Source organism: Typopeltis vanoorti, chromosome 16, assembly GCF_054136105.1.
Source record: "Typopeltis vanoorti isolate ZY-2024b chromosome 16, IOZ_Tvanoo_1.0, whole genome shotgun sequence".
In the NCBI taxonomy this organism is placed as follows: domain Eukaryota; kingdom Metazoa; phylum Arthropoda; class Arachnida; order Uropygi; family Thelyphonidae; genus Typopeltis; species Typopeltis vanoorti.
Window position 1 is genome coordinate 63,737,571 of NC_143564.1, and position 23,342 is coordinate 63,760,912.

The window sequence follows — 23,342 nt, forward strand, 5'->3', positions numbered from 1 at the left end:
TCCAGGTAGATACCTACTAACAAGGTGCACCATGAGAATGTGAGGACTGGACATTAGGTCAGAAGCCCTGGTTGTTTCTTCATATTTCTTAAAAGGCTTTGTAGAGGTCTCCTCCTAGTTATCCAGATTTGACCCTTAAACACTCCAGATGAAAACATCAAATACAAAAATATCTGATTTCATTTAGACTTCTTTTATGTATTAGCTTTATGTATCTTATTATGTATCAGCTGTTTATAGACAAATTATGTTTTAGAATTCTGCCACTGAAAAATAAAAGAAAAATCGTTTTGTGTTAAATAAAAGGATAAGCTGAATCAGTACCAAGTGTAAGACATTTTTATACAGGAATAACTTCCTTAAAAATGTGAAAACCACTAAATATAGGGCTATGGACATTTCATCATACATTTTTTATTCTTTTGGCATCTTCAGGATGATATACAAATATAAATATATATACAACAACATTACATAGAAAGCACCATAAACATTAAAGAGCACTTCATCACTTTACATATTAACAATCAAATGAATAATGATTACAATGAATTGCTAATACAGTTCTATCATGTATCAGCTGTTCATCTGTTATATGCTCAATTGTTGTTACATTTTTAAGTACACTTGTCAAGATGTATAACTACTTACATAATTAATTTTGTCTATCCATCCATATGCAAGTTATTCTGGAACTTCATCAGGATTTTCTGAACCTTTTAGGTTATGCTACCTCAATTTTATTTATAGAAACTTTCACAGCTTAAACATGTAAAAACAAAATATAGAATTTTATTTTAAACCTCTGATTTAAATGCAGAAGAAATTTACTGGAAGCAGTTTATATACCTTTTACATATAAAAGGTTTTAAAGACTGCACATTTTAAAAAAGTTTAAAAACTTTTAAAGACTGCAAAGTGTTGAATCATGAAATAAAATATATGAAATATATATTTTTAAAACAACAAAATTTGATCCAATTGGTAAATTGCTCTTGTTGTAGAATAAAATCAATTATCTTCAAGTTCATGAACAACCAATAACCAAAGATTTTAAAATTTCCATATACTGAAAATATACACAGAGCCATAAAGCATATCTTTAAAAAACTCAGTTAATTATAAAACAGTATTCAAATCCAGCCATAATTCAAAAAATCTTCTCAGTGATAAAGAAGGAAAAACAATATTTACAATATTTTTCAGTGCTAAAATGTTATTTATCATTACATGTGTACGCTCCACTATTTGGAATCCGAATACCAAATTACTAGTAGTACCCTGTCAAGACAGCAACATTCTCATATTTAATAAATAAATATATATATATATATATATATATATATATATATATAAAAAAAAAAAAGTTGAAAAAAATCTAGTAAGGATAATCCAGCAACAGAAATAGTGGCATATGCTCAAGTTGAGCACATCTGAGCTCATGTGTCTCCATGCACAAATAACTTAGTCTCATGAAGATACTTCACGTGCAAACTTTTGTTTGCTTATGCTTAGGAAAACAATTAAAACAAGAATATAATTTCTTGTCTATTACAGTTTACTGTACTCAACAATATTCCGATGTTGAAAATATACATTATTTACTGATTTTCAACATCATATGACAGGCAACTATAAAACAGACCTATACACCATAATGGAATCCCTAATGTCTTGAACAGGAGTGGGTATATGATTGAGATATACACAGTGTACCCGTTAAGTAATGAGATTGATTTTTTACAGTACAGCCCTTTGAATAAAAGTAACAAATGTGTTTAAAACTGTTCGAGTGTGTGTGTTCTAATTGCAGGTGCAACTTTTGAGTGGGGTGATGCAGCAGTTTTTGTATGGCAACCGTTGAAGTAAGAGTGTGTGAGTGGAGCGTGACAGAAAATGCATAAATGGAGCCAAGAGCTGTGATGAAATTTTACTGTAAATTAGGAAAAACTGCTACTGAAGTGTACCAAGACCTAAAAAAAAAAGTTAACAGTAATGATAGTCTGAGCCATTCGGGGGGAAGGGGGGGCTGGTTTTCAACGTTTACAGAAAAGAGGGAGTCTCTAGAGGATGAACCACACTGTGAATGACCCTTTTCTGCACAGAAAAATTAAAATGTAGTGAAAGCTAGGGAATTGTTGCCCATGAGGCAAATAACCACTAGGCTACTCGCTGTACATCTTGCTGTTGGTAAGGAAACAGCCAGATTAATCCTAGAAAGAGATTTGCACAAGAGAAAGATTTGTTTGAGGTTTGTACCATGCACACTGACACATAAACAGATAGAGAACCGGGTCATGTTGTCAATATTTCATCCATGCAGTTGATCAAGATTGTGATGTGTTGCAAAGAATTGTTACTGGTGATGAAAGTTAGTGTTTTCAGTTTGATACAATGAAATGCCAAAGCCTGGAATGGTGTGAAACATCTTCTCTTCAGCAGAAGACAATCAGGTTGCAAAAATCACTTGTCAAGACAATGATCGTTGTTCTTTTTGTTGCAACTGGAATTATCCACCTCAAATTTGTTCCTGCAGGCATCACAGTGAATGGTCAGTATTACAACGTCTGTACGCCCACATGCAATTTTCTATGACAACACTTGGTTTCTGTTGCATGATAACATGCCTGTGAACTATGCACTGTCTATGAAGCAGTTTCTGGCTTTGAGGTCGATCTGTGTGATTGAACCCCTCCCCCCCCATTCATCATGTTTGGCTCCCACAGGCTTTTTCTTCTTCCCAAAGATGAAGTGTGCCATGAAAGGGGAGTGCTTCAGTGACTTGAGGACATCCAATGTGGTGTGACCCAGACACTGAAGGAGATATTCCTGTTCCACTGTTCCTTCGAACACTTGTACAACAGATGTAAACATTGTGTAGAGTTGGAGGGAGATTGTTTTGAATCTGTGTAATTAACAATTCCAAATATAGTTTTCTTTTGATATAATAATTGTTCTCTCATTACTTAATGGGCACACTAAGATTGTTACAGAGTAATATAGAAGAGATTTTTCATTTAATGAATGATAACAGAACAACATAAAAGCTATCCCTTGAAAGAGTAAGGAGAGCGTGAGAAAAAGGATTGATGAGCGGGTTCTTGCATGGAGAATGGTAGTGAGTAGAATGTTAGAATGTATTGCCTGGAAGTGTGGTGAATGCAGAAATGCTGGCTGAGTTTAAGGCACAGTTTCATGAGCTTAACACCTTGCAGAAAAAGCATGATTCAAGCATTAAATAGAAGAAGGCTATTCCTTTCATGAAATAGCTAAAATGGTGTCCTGTAGTCAATCAACTTTTCTTCGGCTGCTGTTGAAAGTGAGGGGAAACCAGACTTCCTGAAAGGGAGGAGAGGAAAAAAGCCACTGTCTATACCATGCTAAGATTGAGTTTTAAAGTGCCTCTGCCTCAAAAATCGCCATGCATCATCTGGAGAACTAAAACAGGACTGGGAAGAACAAGTGGGAGTTGTGGCAAGCACTGTAATTGTCAGGAGAAGACTCATTCGAGAGGGGGGGACTGATAGCCAGGTACCCTAAAAAGAAGCCCATGTTAACCAAAAAATGAGATTGGATCAGTTAAATAGATGCAAAGAGCATACCAAATGAAACCCTGATGTGGAAAAGTAGTTTTTTTAATGAGAAAAAGTTTAATCTACAGGGTGCCTAGCAGGCAGACAGTTCGAAGACAATCGGGAAAAATTCAACTCTGACTGTCTGGCGTCAACAGTCAGATGATCTGGGGGCTGCAGGTTTTATCATGGTGTTGGTCGCTTGAATTTTATAAAGGTTCAATGAATGCACAAGTCTACCACAAAATTTTAAAAGTAGGCAGCAATTCTGCTGCCTACTATTAGAGACCACTTTACCTTAACGACGAACTGCATCTTTCAGGATGACTCTGCCCCTTGTCATAGGGCAAAAAGTGTAAGTAATGCTTGAGTTTAGTACTTAAAAAAGTTTTTGTTGTAGGTTAATAAGTGGCTCAATGAACACTCAATTCAGTGACTACCATGGCCAGGAAACAGCCCAGATCTCAACACCCCATTGAGAATTTGTGGTACCAAATGGAGACCAAAATACACAAGAAGAAACCAAAAATACTTTAATGACTTCTTGAAGCTCCCAAAAGGGTATGGAACCATGAATTGATACTTGCATCCATCAGGAAATTGATTTTGTCAATGCCCCACTGATACCACGCTGTAATAAAGGAAAGAGGAGGACCCATGAAGTACTATACAGCAAAAAGTGAATTTTTAGCTTTGAATGTTAGTAAAACTATGTGGTTGAACTATATTTGATACTGGTATTTGTTTTTCCAGTGAAAATATCACTGTTCACTCCACTTTGAAATATTTGTCAAGTTTATTGTAATTTTCTAATTACAATAAATAAGTCACATCATGTACTAAAAAAAAGAGCTAAATCAAAAATAAAAATGTCATATTACCTTCTTCATTACTTGTGACAATTATTGTGTTATTGCTGGCTGAGTGGTTAGTGTATCCCGTTTCCGGCCAAAAGGATGCAGGTTCAAATCCCACCGTGGGCATGAATGTTTGTGATTGTCTTTCACTTTCATATAGTTCGCCCACAGAATGTAGATCTCTGCTTGGCGTCTTGCCAAGAATAGTCGATTCATGCTGAAGGGGAGAAAGAAATGAAGAACGTACGAATTGGTCACCAACATGCGAAATCACATGCTTTATAGTTAAAATTTTCCAACTGTTATACAAGCAACATAGTTGACTACAATAATCATAAAAGAGAAGTTAATTTTCCAACCTGTAATAATAAACAACTCATCCCACGATACGGACTGATTACCCTATTATTGGAATGGATTCTCCTTTTTCTGACATGCGCAGATGTGTCGAAGGATCTTTAATCGGTGGGCGAACTATACAACTATATATACACTTTTCCAAAATGGAGTCACCATGGGAGAAGTAGACCCATCCCTTCCGCAATGGGATTTTCAATGGACTCCACACCAGGCGGAACATAATGCTAGGAAGAAGAAGAAGATTGTGTTATTATCCCTGTTCAAATAGGCATTCAAATTTAATTATCAATAAACCATGGTTACAGCAGGTGATGTGGTTTCTATAAACATGAGTGTATTTCTGTCGGAAGTAAGAAAAATAAGCAATTAAAAGCTGCCAAGTTTTGTACATCATAAATCTTATGACGTACGAAACTTGTTGGGTTTTAATTGCTTATTTTTAATAAATCCCTTATTTATATTATATGGTCTTCTCAATACCGAAAACTTCCCACAGAACTACTTAACACAGAAATGTGTTGTATTCGATTCAACTATCCAGTGATGGAATAGAAAGAAATTAAATAAACTTGATGTTAATAAAGCAGTGGGATTAAATCACTCACGTTTTAAGGAAACGTTCCGGTGAGTTAATGGTAGCTCTGCAACACATGGTTAACAAGTCTTTCAATAGAGCAAGTCTCATTGGAGTTGAAGGATAAGGTGATAGACTGAAGCTTCAAATTATAGGCTGATCTGTATCTCTGGAGTTGTGGTTAATATGTTAGAAAGGTTAGTAATGACTGGAATTCAGAAATGGTTTGATAACAGCATCATTCTCTGTGATATGTCAGCATGGATTTGTTAAAAGGAGAATGTTTTGGCAATCTACTTATGTATTACAAGGTGACAAATGTGATGTACAAGGGAGATACAAGAGTATATTTAGTTTTGCAAAGACCTTTGATTGATTACCACACAAACAGTTGGTAATTAAAGTGGAACTAGATAACAGATTAATGTGTGCTAGATAGGACATGAGATGTCTATAATGTATCTGCAACTTGTTTTTATGGGAAGCCATAACCTGGAAGGGAATAATGCAAATCTTCATTTGAACCTCTTCCAATATAATTAATATACAAGTAAAGAAGTAATAGTCCCAAAACAGACCCATGGGGCATACAACTAGAAATGATATTGAGAAGAACTATGAGTGTAGAGTAGATGCTATGGCTTTAGAGAAGGATCTGAATAAACTGTAATGGACAAATGAGTGAAGTTACCAGTTCAATGCTGCAAAGTGTAAGATTAAAATTAGGAAAGCAAGAATAGGATGCAGAGTATATAACTAGTAGGGATAGACTGCAGAAGGTAGAGGAAATTAAAGATCTGGGGTGATGGTAGACAACAGACAGAGACAAAATTTTGCAAACATATTGTTAAAATTATGAGGACATTACAGTGAATTATATCAACAATATGAAGAACTTTGAAATGTAGAAGTAAGGAGGTTATAGTTCTTTTGTAAAAAAGTCCTTATCAAGACTGCATGTGTGAATTACTCTGCACAGATTTTGGTCACCTGGTTTTCAACCACATGAGGATGTATTTGAAAGGGTCTAGAGATGACAAAGATTATTTCCAGTCCTTACAATGTCAAGTATGAAAAGATTAAGAAAATTAATATCTGCAGAGCTTTGTTGATAGAAGGAAGGAGAGGAATATGCTTCAAACATAAGTTGGTGAGAGACGGTTACCAGATTAATGTAGAAGAGATTTTCCAGAGGAGAGTGGGAACAGAGAGAACAAGAGACCTTCTCTGGAAGCTGTATAAGGTGAGAAAAAGGAATTGAGGAGCATTTTTTTTTCTTTTTTCTCTTGGTAGATGGCTGGAATGCACTGTCTAATAGTGTGGAGTATGGTAATAGTGAAAGAGTGATAATAATAATAGTAGTCATACCAACGATAATAGTCATGCCATAATCAAAGCAATGACACATTAATAGGTGATTTACAATTCTTTGGTATTATACAACACCATTTTAGAGAAATTATGAATTTCAATGCAGTACCAAAACTAATTTTCATTACCTTATTGTGCATCTTGGTTTACTGTGCACGGTGAAACACAAACTTACAGTTACAGAACAGAGACCAGCATCCAAGGCCAGTAGCAATACAAAAATGGTTTCCATAGAGATCAAGTGAAAAATTCTTCTTTCTAGTTTTCACCTAATAAATATGAAGATAGGGTGCTTAAGGTTCAAAGCTGTATAACTGAGAGGAGACCTCCACATAGCCTTTAAAGGGATGCGGAGAACCGACCAGGGCTTCTGACCTAATGTCCAATCCTCACCTTCTCGTGGTGCACCCGGTTGGGTATCTACTTGGATACTGAACGAACGAGGATGGGCTGGCAATTTGGGATTTAGCCGACCAAATTGTATTCTTATTGGTTAAACCAAAATAATAAATGATGGTACAACATGACAAAATTCCATAGAGATCAAGTGAAAAATTCTTCTTTCTAGTTTTCACCTAATAAATATGAAGATGGGGTGCTTAAGGTTCAAAGCTGTATAACTGAGAGGAGACCTCCACATAGCCTTTAAAGGAATGCGGAGAACCGACCAGGGCTTCTGACCTAATGTCCAATCCTCACCTTCTCGTGGTGCACCCTGTTGGGTATCTACTTGGATACTGAACGAACGAGGACGGGCTGGCAATTTGGGATTTAGCCGACCAAATTGTATTCTTATTGGTTAAACCAAAATAATAAATGATGGTACAACATGACAAAATTTCATGCCGGCTGGGGCGTTGCCCGGTTAAACAAGGCCTCCGTTGTTTTCGCCAGGGAACCAAGACGAACAGCGAAAAGTCAGCTACTGGAACAAATCTGAAAACAAACCCCAACTCAACATCACCAGAGTTAAAGATCGGTACTATCAACGTAAGAAGCCTGAATGGCAAAGAAATGGGGCTAGCTGAGGAATTAGATAAGTACCAGATCGACATAATAGGGGTAACTGTAACAAAAAAGACCAAAACTGGTGAGATCTCTCTGAGCAATAAATACAAAATATTATATTCAGGCAATAACAATCAAGGAAAAGAAGGAGTAGCCATAGTATTCAACACTAAATACGAGGCTAATCTTCTTGAATGGCAGTCAGTCTCAAGTAGAGTAATGTGGACAAATATGAGAATGGGGAACTGGACTATGAGACTTATTTGTGCCTATGGTCCCACAGAAGGTTCTACTAAGGTAGAAGTGGAGGAATTTTTTGAGGTTTTAGAAAAAGCAACTGACACAATGAAAAAGGAAAAGTTGGTCCTTGTTGGGGATCTAAATAGCAGAGTAGGAAATGATTGTGACACATACAAAAATATTTTGCGAAAATATGGAGAAAAGAGCAAAGCTAATAATAAATGCAAATATCGCTTGGATTTCTGCTCAGGACATGGACTGGTTATTACTAACACCATGTTCCAACATAAAAATGTGCACAAATTCACATGGAGAGAAGAGGCTAGGAATAAGAAAAGTCTCATTGACAATGTTATAGTTGATAGTGATATTTTCTCCCTGGTGCAGGACACCAGAGTGTACAGAGGATTTGAAATTGGAAGTGATCACTATTTAGTCTTCAGCAGGATAAAATTGAATTTCATATTGAAAAGAATAACATGTAAGAAAGTTTTAAAGCGAATAAAAGTTGAGCAGCTCTCAGATGTGAACAGTAGACTGAAATACACAAAGATTATGGAAGAAAAAATAAAAGAGTTTGAGAACAGGAATCAAACCTTGGAGATTCAGTGGCAAACTCTGAAGAAAACATTGATTGATTCTGCCAGAGAGGCATGTGGTGAGGTTGTCTGCAAGGATAAAAAAAATCAGAACTCCCTGGTGGACACAGTAAGTTAAAGAGGCAGTGAAGGAAAAGAAGAAAGCATATCAAAAGTTCCTGGCAAATACGTCAGCTTGTGCTCTTAGAGAATATAGAGACAAATGCAAGAATGCTAAACACTGTGTAAAACTAGCTAAACAAAAGTCATGGGAGGACTTTGGCAAAAATATAAAAAATAAATATCAAGACGGTGGCAAAATATTCTGGAGGTTGTTGAAGAAGCTTAGGAATGGAGGAAAGAGTGCTTTAAAAGGAGTTAGAAATGATAAAGGTGACATGAAAACAGGAGAAAAAGATATCCTTTAGTATGGAGTAATTACTTTGAAAAACTGCTAAATGAAACAAGCAGTGATGACAGCACAGTGGTAAAAAACACTGACCAGGCATGCAGGCAGGAATACATATCCATACTTGAAGTAGAAAAAGCCATCAAAGGCTTGAAATGTGGAAAGGCAGCTGGAGTAGATCATATTCGATCAGAAATGCTGAAGTATGGTGGTATAAGAGTCTTACAGTGGCTGCACTGCATAGTTCAGAAAGCCTGGACAGAGGGATGAATTTCAGATGATTGGAGTAGAGGTCTCATAGTACCCATATATAAAAAGGGAAATAAAACTGAATGTGAGAATTACAGAGGTATTTCCCTACTGAGTGTTCCTGGCAAAATCTATGCAAGTATACTTGAGAAACGGTTGAGAAGAATTGTGGAAGAAAAGCTTGGTGAAGAACAAGCGGGATTTAGGCCAAACAGAGGCTGTCAGGATCAGATCTTCACTTTACGACAAATAGTCGAGAAAGCATGGGAATATAACAAAGATCTGTATTTAAGTTTTGTCGATTTGGAAAAGGCATATGATAAGGTGCCAAGAGAGAAGCTATTCAATACGCTGCAGTTATATGGTGTCAACGGGGCATTATATCAAGCAATACTCAGTCTTTATTTGAGTTGTTGTAAGTCAGCAGTTAGAATTGAAGTACAGGAAGATGGTTTAATGTTCAATCTGGTGTGAGACAAGGATGTACATTATCCCCTCTGGTATTCATTATCTATATGGATCACATTATAAAGGAAAGTGGTATTAAACATGATATCAAAATTGGAGATGTTATGGTCAGCTCTTTGCTTTATGCAGATGATGTTATACTTCTAAATAAATCCGCTACAAGTCTGCAAGATTCTCTGACTAAATTGAATAACTGTTGTAATAGATATGGTATGAAGGTCAGTAATAAAAAGACGATGAAAATAGGCAGAATCATCGAAAATGTCGACTGTGTTGTGAATGGAGAACCTGTGGAAGAAGTAAAACATTTCAGCTACTTAGGCACAATTTTTACTGAAGATGGTAAATTAAATATAGAAATAGACAACAGAATCAGCAAAGCTGGTATGGTGGGAAGTCAATTGAATAAATACATATGGAATAAGAGAGAAATTAGCCGGAAACACTAAATTAGCTGTATACAAGACAGTGTTCAAACCAGTGTTAACTTATGGATCTGAGAGCTAGGTCAGAAGTAAAACACTTGACCAAAGACTAGAGACTGCAGATATGAGAGTCCTGAGAAAGATTATAGGCGTGAACAGATGGCATCAATGGCAATATCACATTAAAAACGAGGATATTAGGAAAGAACTTGACATTGTCTGCATCCAGGAATGCGTTAGCAGAGCTAATCTCAGGTGGGGTGGTATGGTCACCTAAACAGAATGTGCATGGAAAGATTAGCAAAACAAGTGTTCTCTGCCAGCTTGGTAGCAAAACGACCCAGAGGAAGACCAAGATATGGGTGGATTGATACTGTACAAAGTGCCTTAGACGACAGAAATATAAGATCTGATAATGTTGGAGTCTTGACAAGTAACAGACTGATTTGGAGGAAAATTGTATATAGGAAGTTAGTAATGATATAATTTTTTCATATAGTACTATCATATCCTGTACACCCCTTGTGGGTACATGGCAGGAATTTGATGATGATAAATATGAAGATAGCAAACTTGAACTCTCCTCAGAATTTTATTGTAATAAGTTCATATTTGTGAAGACAGAATTAATTTTAATGTAGCGTTTTTATCACCATACACAAAAATTACAGAACGAAAGTTATTTAATAACTTTTGTTCTGTAGTTGCACAGCATTTTATTTATTTTTGAGTCAGGCACTTGCTATCTTTCCCAACTGATTCCAGTTGTATCCTTTCTCATTATACTGAATACTGTGCATGGCTAGCTATTGCACTTGCAATGATTGATAAGCAGCTGTAGCCTTCTGAGAAGTCAGTAGCTCATTCCATTCTAACGTTTATGTTGTTAAAAAAAAATAAAAAAATAAACAAACATCATATAAATACATGTAATTTTTATGCAGGGATTCCCTGAAGCCTGAAAATTATTTCAAGGGTTCCTCCAGGTTAAAAAGATTGAGAAAGGCAGTTCTAGAGGATCCTACACAGAAACAACCAGAAGGAACATCTTTTCAAAGAAAGTGTCAAGGTTCTTTCTTTACTGTACAAACCTCAATCTCAATGGTTTATTGTCTATGCCCAAAATTTGGGAAAATGTTATCAATTAGCTGTATTAACTTTTTTTTAAATACTTTCTCTCTCTCTTAACACACACACACACACACCTCTATTTTTTAATACTTTCTCTCTCTCTCTTAACACACACACTTCTATTTTTTAATATGTTATGGTCAGCTTTCTCATTATGCATAGTGCATGGAGAATTGTATCTTTTCACATACATACACACCTCTATATCAGATCTTAATAGTATAATATTTATCTGCCATTCTGGTGACTGCATGTGAAAAGATACAATTCTCCATGCACTTGCATTATTGTTTTTGAATTTATCACTCTTCACTTTCTAACAATTTTATAGTGCATGCATGTTTTTTTATTATACATTTTTGTCAATGAGTTATTTTTCATATAAGTTACTCCCTCATTTAAATATCCCAAAAAAAGATTAATAGCAGATGGTGAAAAAAGCTATGCAGAAGAAAGATTTCCTGCAACTGAAGATCCACAGCCATCTCAGTATTGATTATTCCTTTAATATCTGCAGTAGCATAAAAAAGATGTCTCATGTAAATGACTGTGTGAAGAGAAAATGTAATATCCAATTGCTCTATGTGTGCAACACGTTTGGAACTTATTCATACGCAATGATTTTGCAAAGTTTAGTAATATATCGCTTCTTAAAATTTCTTGCGCAGCATAATCTTCTAGGTTAATATTCCCATTTTTCTATCAATGGGAATCATAAAATTAAAACAAAAAGTTTTTTTTATAAAGGTAAAAGATTACATATGGACATCATTTGATGAGTTATTATTCATGCTTGCTTTTATGGACTTCATTCATTAATTCAGAGCCCTTTGGTTTTCCCTTACTTTGTTAATAAATCGAAATGTCTCCCTTGGAATTTTATCAAACAGAATAAAACCAGCTGCTCTTTCAATACTATCAACAGGTACCTAGAAAATGAAAAATACTAATTAAAAATGACAAAATCTATTAACCTCATTTAAAATCTATATATATAATCAGGAAATTGAGATCTCAATACATTTTATCTGATAGATAAACTTAATTTATACAAGCTATTTGCTTGGAGGGGAGGGGGGATTAGGAATATTTTGAACAAAACAGAAGAGAAAAAAAAAGAATTGAATTCCTGCTGTGTATCCTCAAGGGAATTGGGTGTACATATTACTGTAATACTACTTTTTTTATGTGACTCCACCTATGAAAGGATATAAACCTACAATAAATTAGTATCATGGGTGAGCAAAAGTGCTCTGTAGTTCTCTTCCCTTCCTATTCATGAAACTTTGCAAACTGCATTCTCTCACCCACTTCTTTATACCCCACATTCCAAAAACCAGTTATCACCTTAATGAATCTTCTCTGGACACTTTAATATATCCTCATCACCATGAAAACCAGGTGACCAAATCTGTGCACAATAATCCACATGAGGGCCTGATCAAGGCTTCAACAATGGAACTATAACCTCTTTATTTCTGCATGTCAAGATTCTCCATATTGCCAAAATCCAATGGGATGACTTCAACTTCTGCAATGTGACCCCTGAATTTCAGATGCTTGTCTACCATCACCACTCCTAGATCTCTCATCTCCTTTACCTCCGTCAAAATTTCCCAACCAACTTTCCGGCCCATTGCTTACACATTTCAGAACCTTAACATTCTGCAGCACTGAATTGGCAATCCACTAACTTGCTCACTTGTGCAACCTATTCAAGGCCACAACATCAGCTTGACTCATTGATCTCTCTCCAATTTTGCATCATTTGCAAACACTTGCACATGTCCAGTTAAACTCATCCCAGTATCATTAATACAAGAGTTGTAAATAAAGTAGTGGCAACACTGTCAGGAGACATAGTTGGTAACTCAAATCTTACTTTTGACAGATGGAAGCTAGTTGTATGTACTGTACATGTCCACAAGGCGAGAACAGTCGATTCTAACAGGAGTTCTTAGGTAGAGAAGTAGTTAAAGTCAATGTCTCGGTGTTCAGTGCTCTAAGATATGTTCACAAGATTAAAATAACGATCGTGAATCAAGGTCCAGGTTGCACTAGTTGAAACTGTGAGTGACTAATTGTAGACTTATAGGAGCCTGTGGTGACAGTACCCTACACCATACTGGACTATTGCAAGATGAGCCAGTGCATTTCATGTGGAGCCAGATCACCAAATGATAATCGCCATGCATAATGACCTGCCATTTCACATAAACTTGTTCAGGAACTCCTCGCAGTTGACCTAAGACACTGGGATAAACCACCAAAGTGTTTGGTGCATTCTACAAGATAGGCTCGGTATGTGCAAAATTTCAGCTTGTTGGGTTCCACATCACTTGACTGAGATGTAAAAATGGCACATGTAGGCAGTTGCTAGCACCATCTGGAATGATATGAAAATGAAAGGGGATGCATTTCTGAATTGTATCATAGTCATTGATGAAACTTGTGCAAGGGCTTATGAGCCTGAACTGAAGGGGAAATCCAAAGAATAGCATCATTCAGAATTATCCTGTCTGAAAAACTTCGCCAGGAACCCAGTTAAGTCATGCTGATAGTCACAATGTTCGAGGTTTTTCACACAAAATATTACTGATAGTGTCTGGAAAACAACATTTGTGTCCAGCTTTAAGGAGAAAGTGACCACGTTTTTTTTGCACACATTCTCTACTGTGTTTGCTGCATGACAATTCATGATGTCACAATTGATGATAGAGATGTTGGACACGTGGAAATGGGAAGATTGGAACATTTTCCATAATCACCAGATATGGATCCTAGCAACTTGTTCCACACAAAATGGAAAAACCCTCTCAATGGTCTGCAGTTTCATGATGTGCAAGAAGTTCTTCTAACAGTGGGTTGCACTATCACTAATATCAACAAGCAACACTCTGCAGTTATATCCAGCAGCTCTCACAAATTTGGAAACAGATGCAGAACATGGTAGGAGATTACACTGAAGGGATGTAATTGGATAGATGACTCAATATCATTAAGCATACAAGTTGGAACAAGTTTTGTTCAATCTTTGCACTATCACTAATATCAACAAGCAACACTCTGCAGTTATATCCAGCAGCCCTCACAAATTTGGAAACAGATGCAGAACATGGTAGGAGATTACATTGAAGGTGTTGGATCCTATATATGGTTATTACGATGTTCTTAACTAGTTGGTAGGTTGCAAGTTGATTTCTAATTCAAATATAAAGAAAATTTATATTTATAGACTGCGCCACTCTATATCTGAATTAGTTCAAGAATTGAAGACAAACCAACTCTTAACCACCTTTCCCTTATATGTTGTTAATATACAGGGTGTTCGGGATAAATTTGACATATTTATAATTAATTATATTTTTCCGTAAGTTACATGTATTAACACACACTTCTCTTCATTTAAAAGTTTGGACCCTTCTTCATTCATATACAAGATGTCAGAAAGGATGGATAGCTGGAACCCACCTGAATCATGGAAGAGAATAACTTGTATCATGATGATTCGTGCCCGCCATCAAAATAAGGATATTACGACTGCTGCCCAATGCTCCCTGAATACAGTAAAAACAATCAGGCATGAACTAGAGACTTGCAATGGTGACTACGAGGATGTAGCAAGAAGAAAGATCCCTAGCAGACGATCTGATTGCGTTCGTACAGCAGAATTCCTCGCAAATCTGCAGGAACAGGTGTTGAAGAACCCTGGCATTGGAATTCGGGCTTTGTTCGTGGAGTTGCTAACTGTAGTCAAGCCCTGGATAACAAGGGTAGCCAATGGTAGGCCGTATGTATGGCAGCAGGATTCGGCCCCTTGCCACACCTCTGGGAAAAGTCAAAAATGGTTGTCTGAAAATTTCTACGACTTCACCAGTCCAAATGTTTGGCCTCCAAACTCCCCAGACCTTAACCCCATGGATTATTTTGTATGGGGTGCAGTTGAAAAAGACACCAATCGCACTTCCAGTAATACAAAAGCCCAGTTAATGGATAAAATTAAAACAGTTTTTGCGGCCCTTCCCAGGGAGACTGTAGCATCAGCTTGTTCGAGGTTCCGAAGCAGAATTGAAGCTGTGATCGATGCTAATGGTGGTTATTTTGAGTAAATCTTGTTGATAGTATTGTAATTAACTCTGCCTGTAATGTTTTTTTGTCAATTCATTAAATTTAATAGATACAAAGAAGATTTTCTTTTTCCTTACGAAACTGTCAAATTTATCCCGAACACCCTGTATATACTGGCCGAGAATATTTAACTTACTTAATTTACCCGCTTTGGTTCGAATATTTTATGAATGGTGCAGTAAAAGAGATTCAGGCAAAATACAACTTTAGATAAACAAAAACAAACATTTAATTTAGAATCACAAATTTTACACTTAAATTCAGATCAGTAAATAAGATATCACAAACATTTTAACTCCTCAGGTAAATTCAATCATTCAACTCATACAATGGTAAATCTGTTATCTCTATAATACAGTCTTCTCACAGTTCCTTAAGTTCCAAATACAACAAAAATTGCAGTAATACCTCTTCACAAACAAACACTTTGAAATTTACACTTTAGCTAACTTCCTCAATAGTTACTGTTAGTATAAGGAAATTCTAGGATGAAACTCTCACACTTCCTGTATAGGAATATTAATGGTTGGAATAATCTTACCGATAATTTTTTTTTCTTCACCTACTTATACGTAAACACTTTTTATAACTGTAAACACTTAAACAGTATACGGCACTCGTTAAAATAATTCCTCTAAGCAATAACTGAATTAATCGTTGGTCACAATACACATAAACAAATGTTCTTGCATGAAATACTACTGATCACTTATGAATTAAGGCAACACACAATAATTCCTTAACTTGAGGTTTTCATATGCACAGCTGTTCATTCTTCCTGCATTCATTTAATTCTTTAGGCAATATATTTCTAAGCACAGCTAACGGTAAACTTCAATTTTACAGCCCCTACTATACTTTAGTAACTTCGTGCTTTGCTTCAAGGTTCCGTATGTCCTTGAAAGGTCGGCACTGAAATTAAATCTCAATTCAACTATCGCTAGTCTATTTAATAATCTCTTAGCTGTTTTCCGTAGCTATAATTGTTATTCTACAACTTATTAGCTAACTGCTTCTTGACTAGTAGACTTTATTAGCTGCTTGAGTGACTTGCCGACTCGCTATTATTGCACTGTGATTCCTGAATGCTCCGATTCCAACCTAATGCCAATCCTCTCCTTTTTCTCTCTCTTAATAATCTAATCCCCTAATTTTTCCACGTTCATCGCTTATATATCTGTTCTTCCTGCCTAAATTCTTCTTGTGATTTCTTTCTAAAACTCTTTTCAATAAACCTCACGTGGTGTTCCAAAACGTGCTCACTCACTTACATACGTCTCCATGACAACCAAACAAAATATAATAAAATTGGGGTATTGCATAACGCTAAACTTCTACAAATAGGAATAAATAGAGAATATTTACATTTCAATTAATGCACAGTTAAATTATCAAATACAAACTTTTATAATATTAACATAGTAATAAATAAAATAGCTTAATAATATTTAATACAGTCTTTTCATTATTAACACATATATCTTTGATTAAATAATAAAATATTAAATAAGGTTAAAGGTAGTTATATGAATATTAAATTATAAACAAGTGAATTACATTAAATAATATTTACAAGTCTAGCCTATGTGATGGAAGATCATGTTGGATTCTGAAACAAATAATAATTACTCCAATTTCTATATAATCAGAATCCAGCAAAGGGATGTAATTGGATAGATGACTCAATATCATCAAGCATACAAGTTGGAACAAGTTTTGTTCAACGTGTATGCTTGATGATATTGAGTCACCTATCCAATTGCATCCCTTCAATGTAATCTCCTACCATGTCATGTGATGATCTATCCTTGAAAAATCTAAGTATATGCATCTTCCCCAATCCAATGCATTCATCACCTTTTTACAGTGTGCCAGGAAATCTGTAAAACATGACTTCCCTTTAACAAGCCCATACTAACAATCACAGAGAATACTGCTGTTATAAATTATAAACTAATTTCTGTATCCTAGCTCTCACTAACCTCCCCACTACATTTCACTAGTCCAGACATTTAGATTAGTCTGTAATTTGTAGCCAATGCCTTATCACTACCTTTATGAAGTGGAACAATTTTACTTTCTTTCCACTTCCTTGGAACTTGTGCTATTGTAAGACTGATAAAACAGGCATGCCAAGGCTACTGTTGACTCCCTGGAATATTTCCTTATGACATGTGATATATCACCAAGTCCTATTGCCTTATTGAGATCAAGCATACTTAAATGATCCAATACTTTCTACTTATTCACAAGTAAGCAAGAACTGGATATTAGGTTAGAAGCACTGGGTGGTTCTCTAGCATTCATTACAGGCAATATGAAAGTCTCCACCCAGTTATCCATCTTTGACACTTAATCCCAACATAGAGATTTAGCAATCTATATTTGCAATAATAAACTTTTGATTGACTTTCATTATTACTGCAGCTTCTCTAAACTTATACTGTCTTTAAAACTTAATTCCATTTCATCTAGAAAAATAATATATTTTTTTTTAATGTTAAATTTTATGTTGCATTTAAACAGCAAACCAAGGCATGCAAAAGAATACTTCAATAAATCTTCCATATAAAAAATGTAGGTGTTCAAAAATATTAACATGGGAGGTTTTTTAAATTACAGCGCACAGCTTATTATTCTACAGGAATTTTAAAAATATTCAAAATATATGTACATAATTAAAAAAAAAAAATCAACATGCTATCAGTTTCATAGTCACTCATGTGTAAATTGATATCACACCTCTTATGATAGAATCACTGTACAAGACTCACTCCTTGATTTTTCCTAGTCAAGCACTCTTAGTCAGGCACTCATTTCTTTTATCTCACACTTCTTTCTTTCTGTTATCAGCTGACCCACTTGCCAGACGTTTTTGCATTCGTTGCAGCTCCTACTTCATCCTTTGTATCACTCAGCATAACTGAGCTATCTCTCTCATTACAGCCAACTCTTCATTGTTTACATCCATCATACTGCTATTCTTTTCATCAACACTTGTCATTTTTAACCTCTCTTTCTATTCTATCTACCATTACATTACATCACATTACATCTATTCTATCTACCATTACATTTGCACCTGTATTCTCAGTTCTGTCCACCACTTTTGGCACATTTTCACTTCTCACATTTTTGTCACGCTTCCCTACCATTATCACTTTCAAACCAAATTCCATTTACCTTTGGTAATGCTAATGAAAACTGCTTAAGATATTACTTTCCGCTAAAAAAATATAATTTGTAATAAAAATAAAAAATAGTAACTAACCAAAAAAGAATCCAGAGAAATCTTTTCATCCAGAGGCATGTTAGGCATTACATAAGCCTCTAGATCAAATTCATTTCTATATGTTTCACACACGATTACTTTAAAAAAGTGAGTTGGAACAGCTACATTATTTCTTCCTATTACTTGATATTTTACATAAGTTGTTCCATCTGGATCTCTTCTGAAAGTAAAACAATAATAATAATAAACAACTTGCATTAAGTATTATCACATCATCTGTAATTAGTATACTGTTAATAACATTATTCCTATATATATATATAATATTATTATATATACTATATATATATACATAATATATTCAAACTTTTGTTTGTAGAATCGTTTTTTTTTTGCTTGCTGACCATTTTCACAAAGAAATAATGCCACTAAAAGTCATAGACAAAAAGGTGTTATTATACAGCCGCCATTAGACTTTACAACCCAATGTTGAAAGGCAAAAATAATAGGATTAACACATTTGTGACATGCAGGGACACACTGTTTTGTGGCATGCACTTCCTTCAAAGCTAAACTATGCAGGGGAAGGGATATTTCAGGACATATTAGAAACTAATAATTAAGAGAAATTCAATATTTGGTTGCTATGTTGAAACTTTATTTAAACCAACTAATAATAAGCAACTCCAGTATATACTAGTAACTTAGTATTGGAAGTAAAAAAAACATCTCCCTTCCTCTAACAAACCATACCACATAGGTGCAAGCCAAACAAACTATAGAAGTTTTAATGCAGCACTAAATACATCCTATCCCAATGGCTTTAACAGGCCTTTAAGGCCCACAACCTTCCAAGCATGCTTGGATTTCGTAACCGAAATACGAGGATAGAATGGTCACTCCTATGCCTCAAGGTATTCTTGGCTGTACCCCTGTGTGTTCACGGGGCCGGTTTGCCTGCTTGCTGGATGAAAAACACCAGATAAACTGGCGGAAAAAACCCTACTGCCTGCGCCCAAGACCGGCTAATGGTTGAGGAAGATCCTTCAGCTCCTCACATCTCCGACGGGAATCGAACCTAGGACACTCCTTCCCCAGGCATATGGTTGCGAAGTGCAAAGCCACTAGGCTAACTGCGCGGACAGCACTAAATACAGCATGAACATATTAATTGGATAACTGTTATATGTATGAGTGGGCATAAAGCTCATACACCATAAGTCGAGAATTGACTGTATATTAAATATTAAGTCAATATTTCACTTTATTCACCAAGGCCTTTCAGGGTGCACAAAGCTAATATATGTACATGCACAAAAAAAGAGTCCAATTACTATTAGGTATCCCAAATTTCCATATTGGAAATCAGTGTTTATCTTTCTCTTTGTTTATAGGTGCAGATGCTGTCTCTTAATGCCTATAAGTAATAATCTGTGATAAAAGATAAATTACCCAATTGAGAAGATCTACTGCTAATACAGAGCACATCAGTATCAATCAAAAAAATAATATAATTCATGAATTGCATATTCACCATGTTATTCACGGATTGCATTCACACTGCAATCCAAGAATTCAAAATGATCAATTTTGACTACAAATTTAATAGATTCAAATACTAATGTTCATTAAATTCTATCAAGATGACAAGGAACAATTATTATCATTTCAAATCATTTTGCCACCTTGTGGTCTGTCTTCCTCCTATTGTAAACAGACTGCCAGTTTTCTCTCTCTCTCTCTGTCACTATGTGTAACAGTGGAAGGTGTTTTCACATCAGATTCTCCTGTTAACATAGGTGTTCCTCAGTGCTCTGATATTTCACCAACCCCCATCTTTATGAATACTGTATATATAAATGATCTGCTCACAGTGACTTCAAACTGTATTCAGTTTTCCTAATGATAGCACTCTCTACTCATGATATGTAACTCTTCTCATAAATAGTCATATGATAAATTTATATGAAATAAGAGAGAAATTAATCAAACACTAAACTAGCTATATACAAGAAAGTATTCAAATTAACTTTAACCTATGGTTCTGAGAGATGAATTAGAAATAAAGCATTTCATCAAAGACTGGATGCCACAGACAAGAGAGTTCTGAGAAAGATTAGGGTACTCAGCAGATGGCATCAATTGCAGTATCATATTAAAAACAACCATATTAGAAAATAACTTGACATTGTTAGCATTCAGATATGTGTGAACAGAACTAATCTCTGGTGGTCCACTAATGCCTTTTATTCCCTTATCGGGAGCAGGTGAGCTATTTTAGCCGTATCTTTCTTTTGGATACTGAGTGGGCAGTTCAATCTCCACTGGTAGCTAATCAGAAATAGTTAGTGGTATGGTCACTTAAATAGAATGGAAGAGGAAATGTTAGCAGCAAAACAAGTGTTTTTTTTTTTTTTTGTCAGGATGGCAAGAAAACTACCCACTACCCAGACCGGTTTTGACTTCTATTGAGGTCTCATCAGTGGGAGCCAGACCCAGTAGTGGTAATACCAAGGTGGAAGTAATGGAGAAGTCATATTTACCTATACAAGTTGCCAAAAGGTGTCACGCCTTATTATTAAATTGCTCTGGATTAGAGAAAGATGTTGGAAGTTTATTCACTTGGTTAGACTATAAATTATATATTTAATTTAATCCTTTATCCAAGTATAAGCAAACAAAATTTGCATCTGAAGTCTTCAGGACTGGGGCAACTCGTAGTAAACTTAGTATAAGTTCGATATAAGACCGGTTTTGACCTCTATTGAGGTCTCATCAGTGGGAGCCAGACCCAGTGGTGGTGATACCAAGGTGGAAGTAATGGAGAACCTTTACCATGAGTTGCCCCAGTTGAAGATACTTCAGGAGCAAACTTTGTTTGCTGACACTTGGATAAAGGATTAAACTAAATATATAATTTACAGTCTAACCAAGTGAAAAAACTTCCAACATCTTTCTCTAATCCATAGTAATTTAATAATAAGGTATGACACCTTTCAGCAACTCGTGTAGGTAAATATGACTTCTCCATTACTTCCACCTTGGTATCACCAACACTGGGTCTGGCTCCCACTGATGAGACTTCAATAAAGGTCGAAACCGGTCTGGGTAGTGGCCCTTCCCTTAATGCATAGCATTATACATGTCTGCTAGGTGATGAGAACTTATACCACCTTTACCATGAGTTGCCCTAGTCCTGAAGATACTTCAGGCACAAACTTTGTTTGCTTATACTTGGATAAAGGATTAAACTAAATATATAATTTATAGTCTAACCAAGTGAAAAAACTTCCAAGATCTAATTATCAAAGAAAGAGCCACATGGCTTCATTTCAGCAACGTAAATTATATAGAAATAGTTGATATCAGTTGGTGGTAGATAGTGTTGGTGTAGTTGCGGTTCATTGTAGTTGGTGAATTGAGTGGTGCAGACAGAGAATTGTAGAGTAGGTACCCTACCTCGATGAGTCTTTGGACTCCTTGGAGGTATCAGGTAATAATAATAATATTTCAAAACTGAATATATGTAGAAACTTCGGAAGTTTTGAAATTTTGACCAGAGAGCTTATGAGAATACAATCCTAATAAAAAGCAAATACATGGAAGCCTGCACAGTGTTCATGTCTTTTATGAGGATTGTATTTTCATAAGCTCTCTAGTCGAAATTTCCAAAGTTTATACATATATCTGCCTTTGAAATAGTGTTGGATTCCTAATATCCACTATTTCTATATAAGATCTGATAATATTGGAGTCTTGACAGATAAATGATTAATTTGAAGGATAGTAATGAACTTTTTTGTGTTATGCTATCATAATATCCTGTACCCCCTCCCTCCCAGAGTACATATCAGGAATTTGATGCTGTGGGGTTGGACTAGATACAAACTTATATATTACAGGAAAGGAAATCGCTACACCATGATACTGCTGGACTATGCAAAAGCATTTGACAGGTTACTGCATGTAACCCAATTAGCAAGCTGGATCAAATGAGAATGGGTATGAAGCTCTTGGCATGGATAAGAGGACAGATGATGCAGAGATTGGCATATGGAGGATATAACAAAAGAAAAGGCAGGTGTCCAATGGTACCATAGGGCTTTTTACTGGGGCTGCTATTCAATTTTTGCATCAATTATAATGGGAATGATTTGAGGGAGAATATCCAATTAATTGTTGATGATTCTAATCTGAGGAAAGCAATAGTTAATAATGATGATATAGAGATCTAAATACACTGGAAGTTTGGGCAAAGAATAATGGCTATCACTTTACCATGTCAAAGTGTAAAGTTATGTACTGTGGAATGAAAAACTATGGGCTGTGTTACACAGATGAAGATATACTGCAAGAAAGTGATGAGGCTAGGCATTTAGGAGTAATAGTGGACTGACAGTTGAAGTTCAGAGGACATATTGCCAAACTAGACAAAATATCTCAAAAGCTCATTTTGATGTTAAGAAACATCCTGACAAGAAGGGATAAGGAAATTATTATCCCTCTTTATAAGGCTGCAACACAGTTACCTCTAGATTACTGTACACAACATGTATACTTTGGGGATGTGGCAAGCAGTAGAGAGAGAGAAGATTCAGAGGCAAGTCACCAAAATGGTGACTGGTTTGTAGAATGCTTCTTATGAAGATACTGAAGGATTGTGGTTTACAAATTTTAACTATGTGGAAAAGTGAGGTTATAACAGAAACACAGAAGTTACTAAAGTGGTTTTATAGAAAA

General features: G+C 35.6%; 1 protein-coding gene and 1 long non-coding RNA gene across 2 annotated transcripts in view; both read right to left on the reverse strand.

The window, feature by feature from the left end:
• Nucleotides 1–394: 394 nt before the first annotated feature.
• LOC150098073 (uncharacterized) lies at nt 395–7,995 on the reverse strand. The gene is made up of 3 exons (XR_016549592.1): nt 4,789–7,995; nt 4,454–4,646; nt 395–762 (listed from the first exon to the last, which is right to left on the reverse strand). It is a non-coding gene; the product is annotated as an uncharacterized LOC150098073 (long non-coding RNA).
• Nucleotides 7,996–11,790: 3,795 nt separating this feature from the next.
• LOC150098074 (endonuclease G, mitochondrial-like) overlaps nt 11,791–23,342 on the reverse strand; it is a 43,929-nt gene continuing 32,377 nt past the window's right edge. The window contains exons 4-5 of the mRNA XM_090406109.1: nt 18,642–18,822; nt 11,791–12,171 (exon numbers count right to left, since the gene is read on the reverse strand). Of these exons, the coding sequence (XP_090262235.1) occupies nt 12,058–12,171; nt 18,642–18,822 (295 nt within the window). The 3' untranslated portion in view covers nt 11,791–12,057. The remainder of the gene's footprint in view (nt 12,172–18,641; nt 18,823–23,342) is intronic.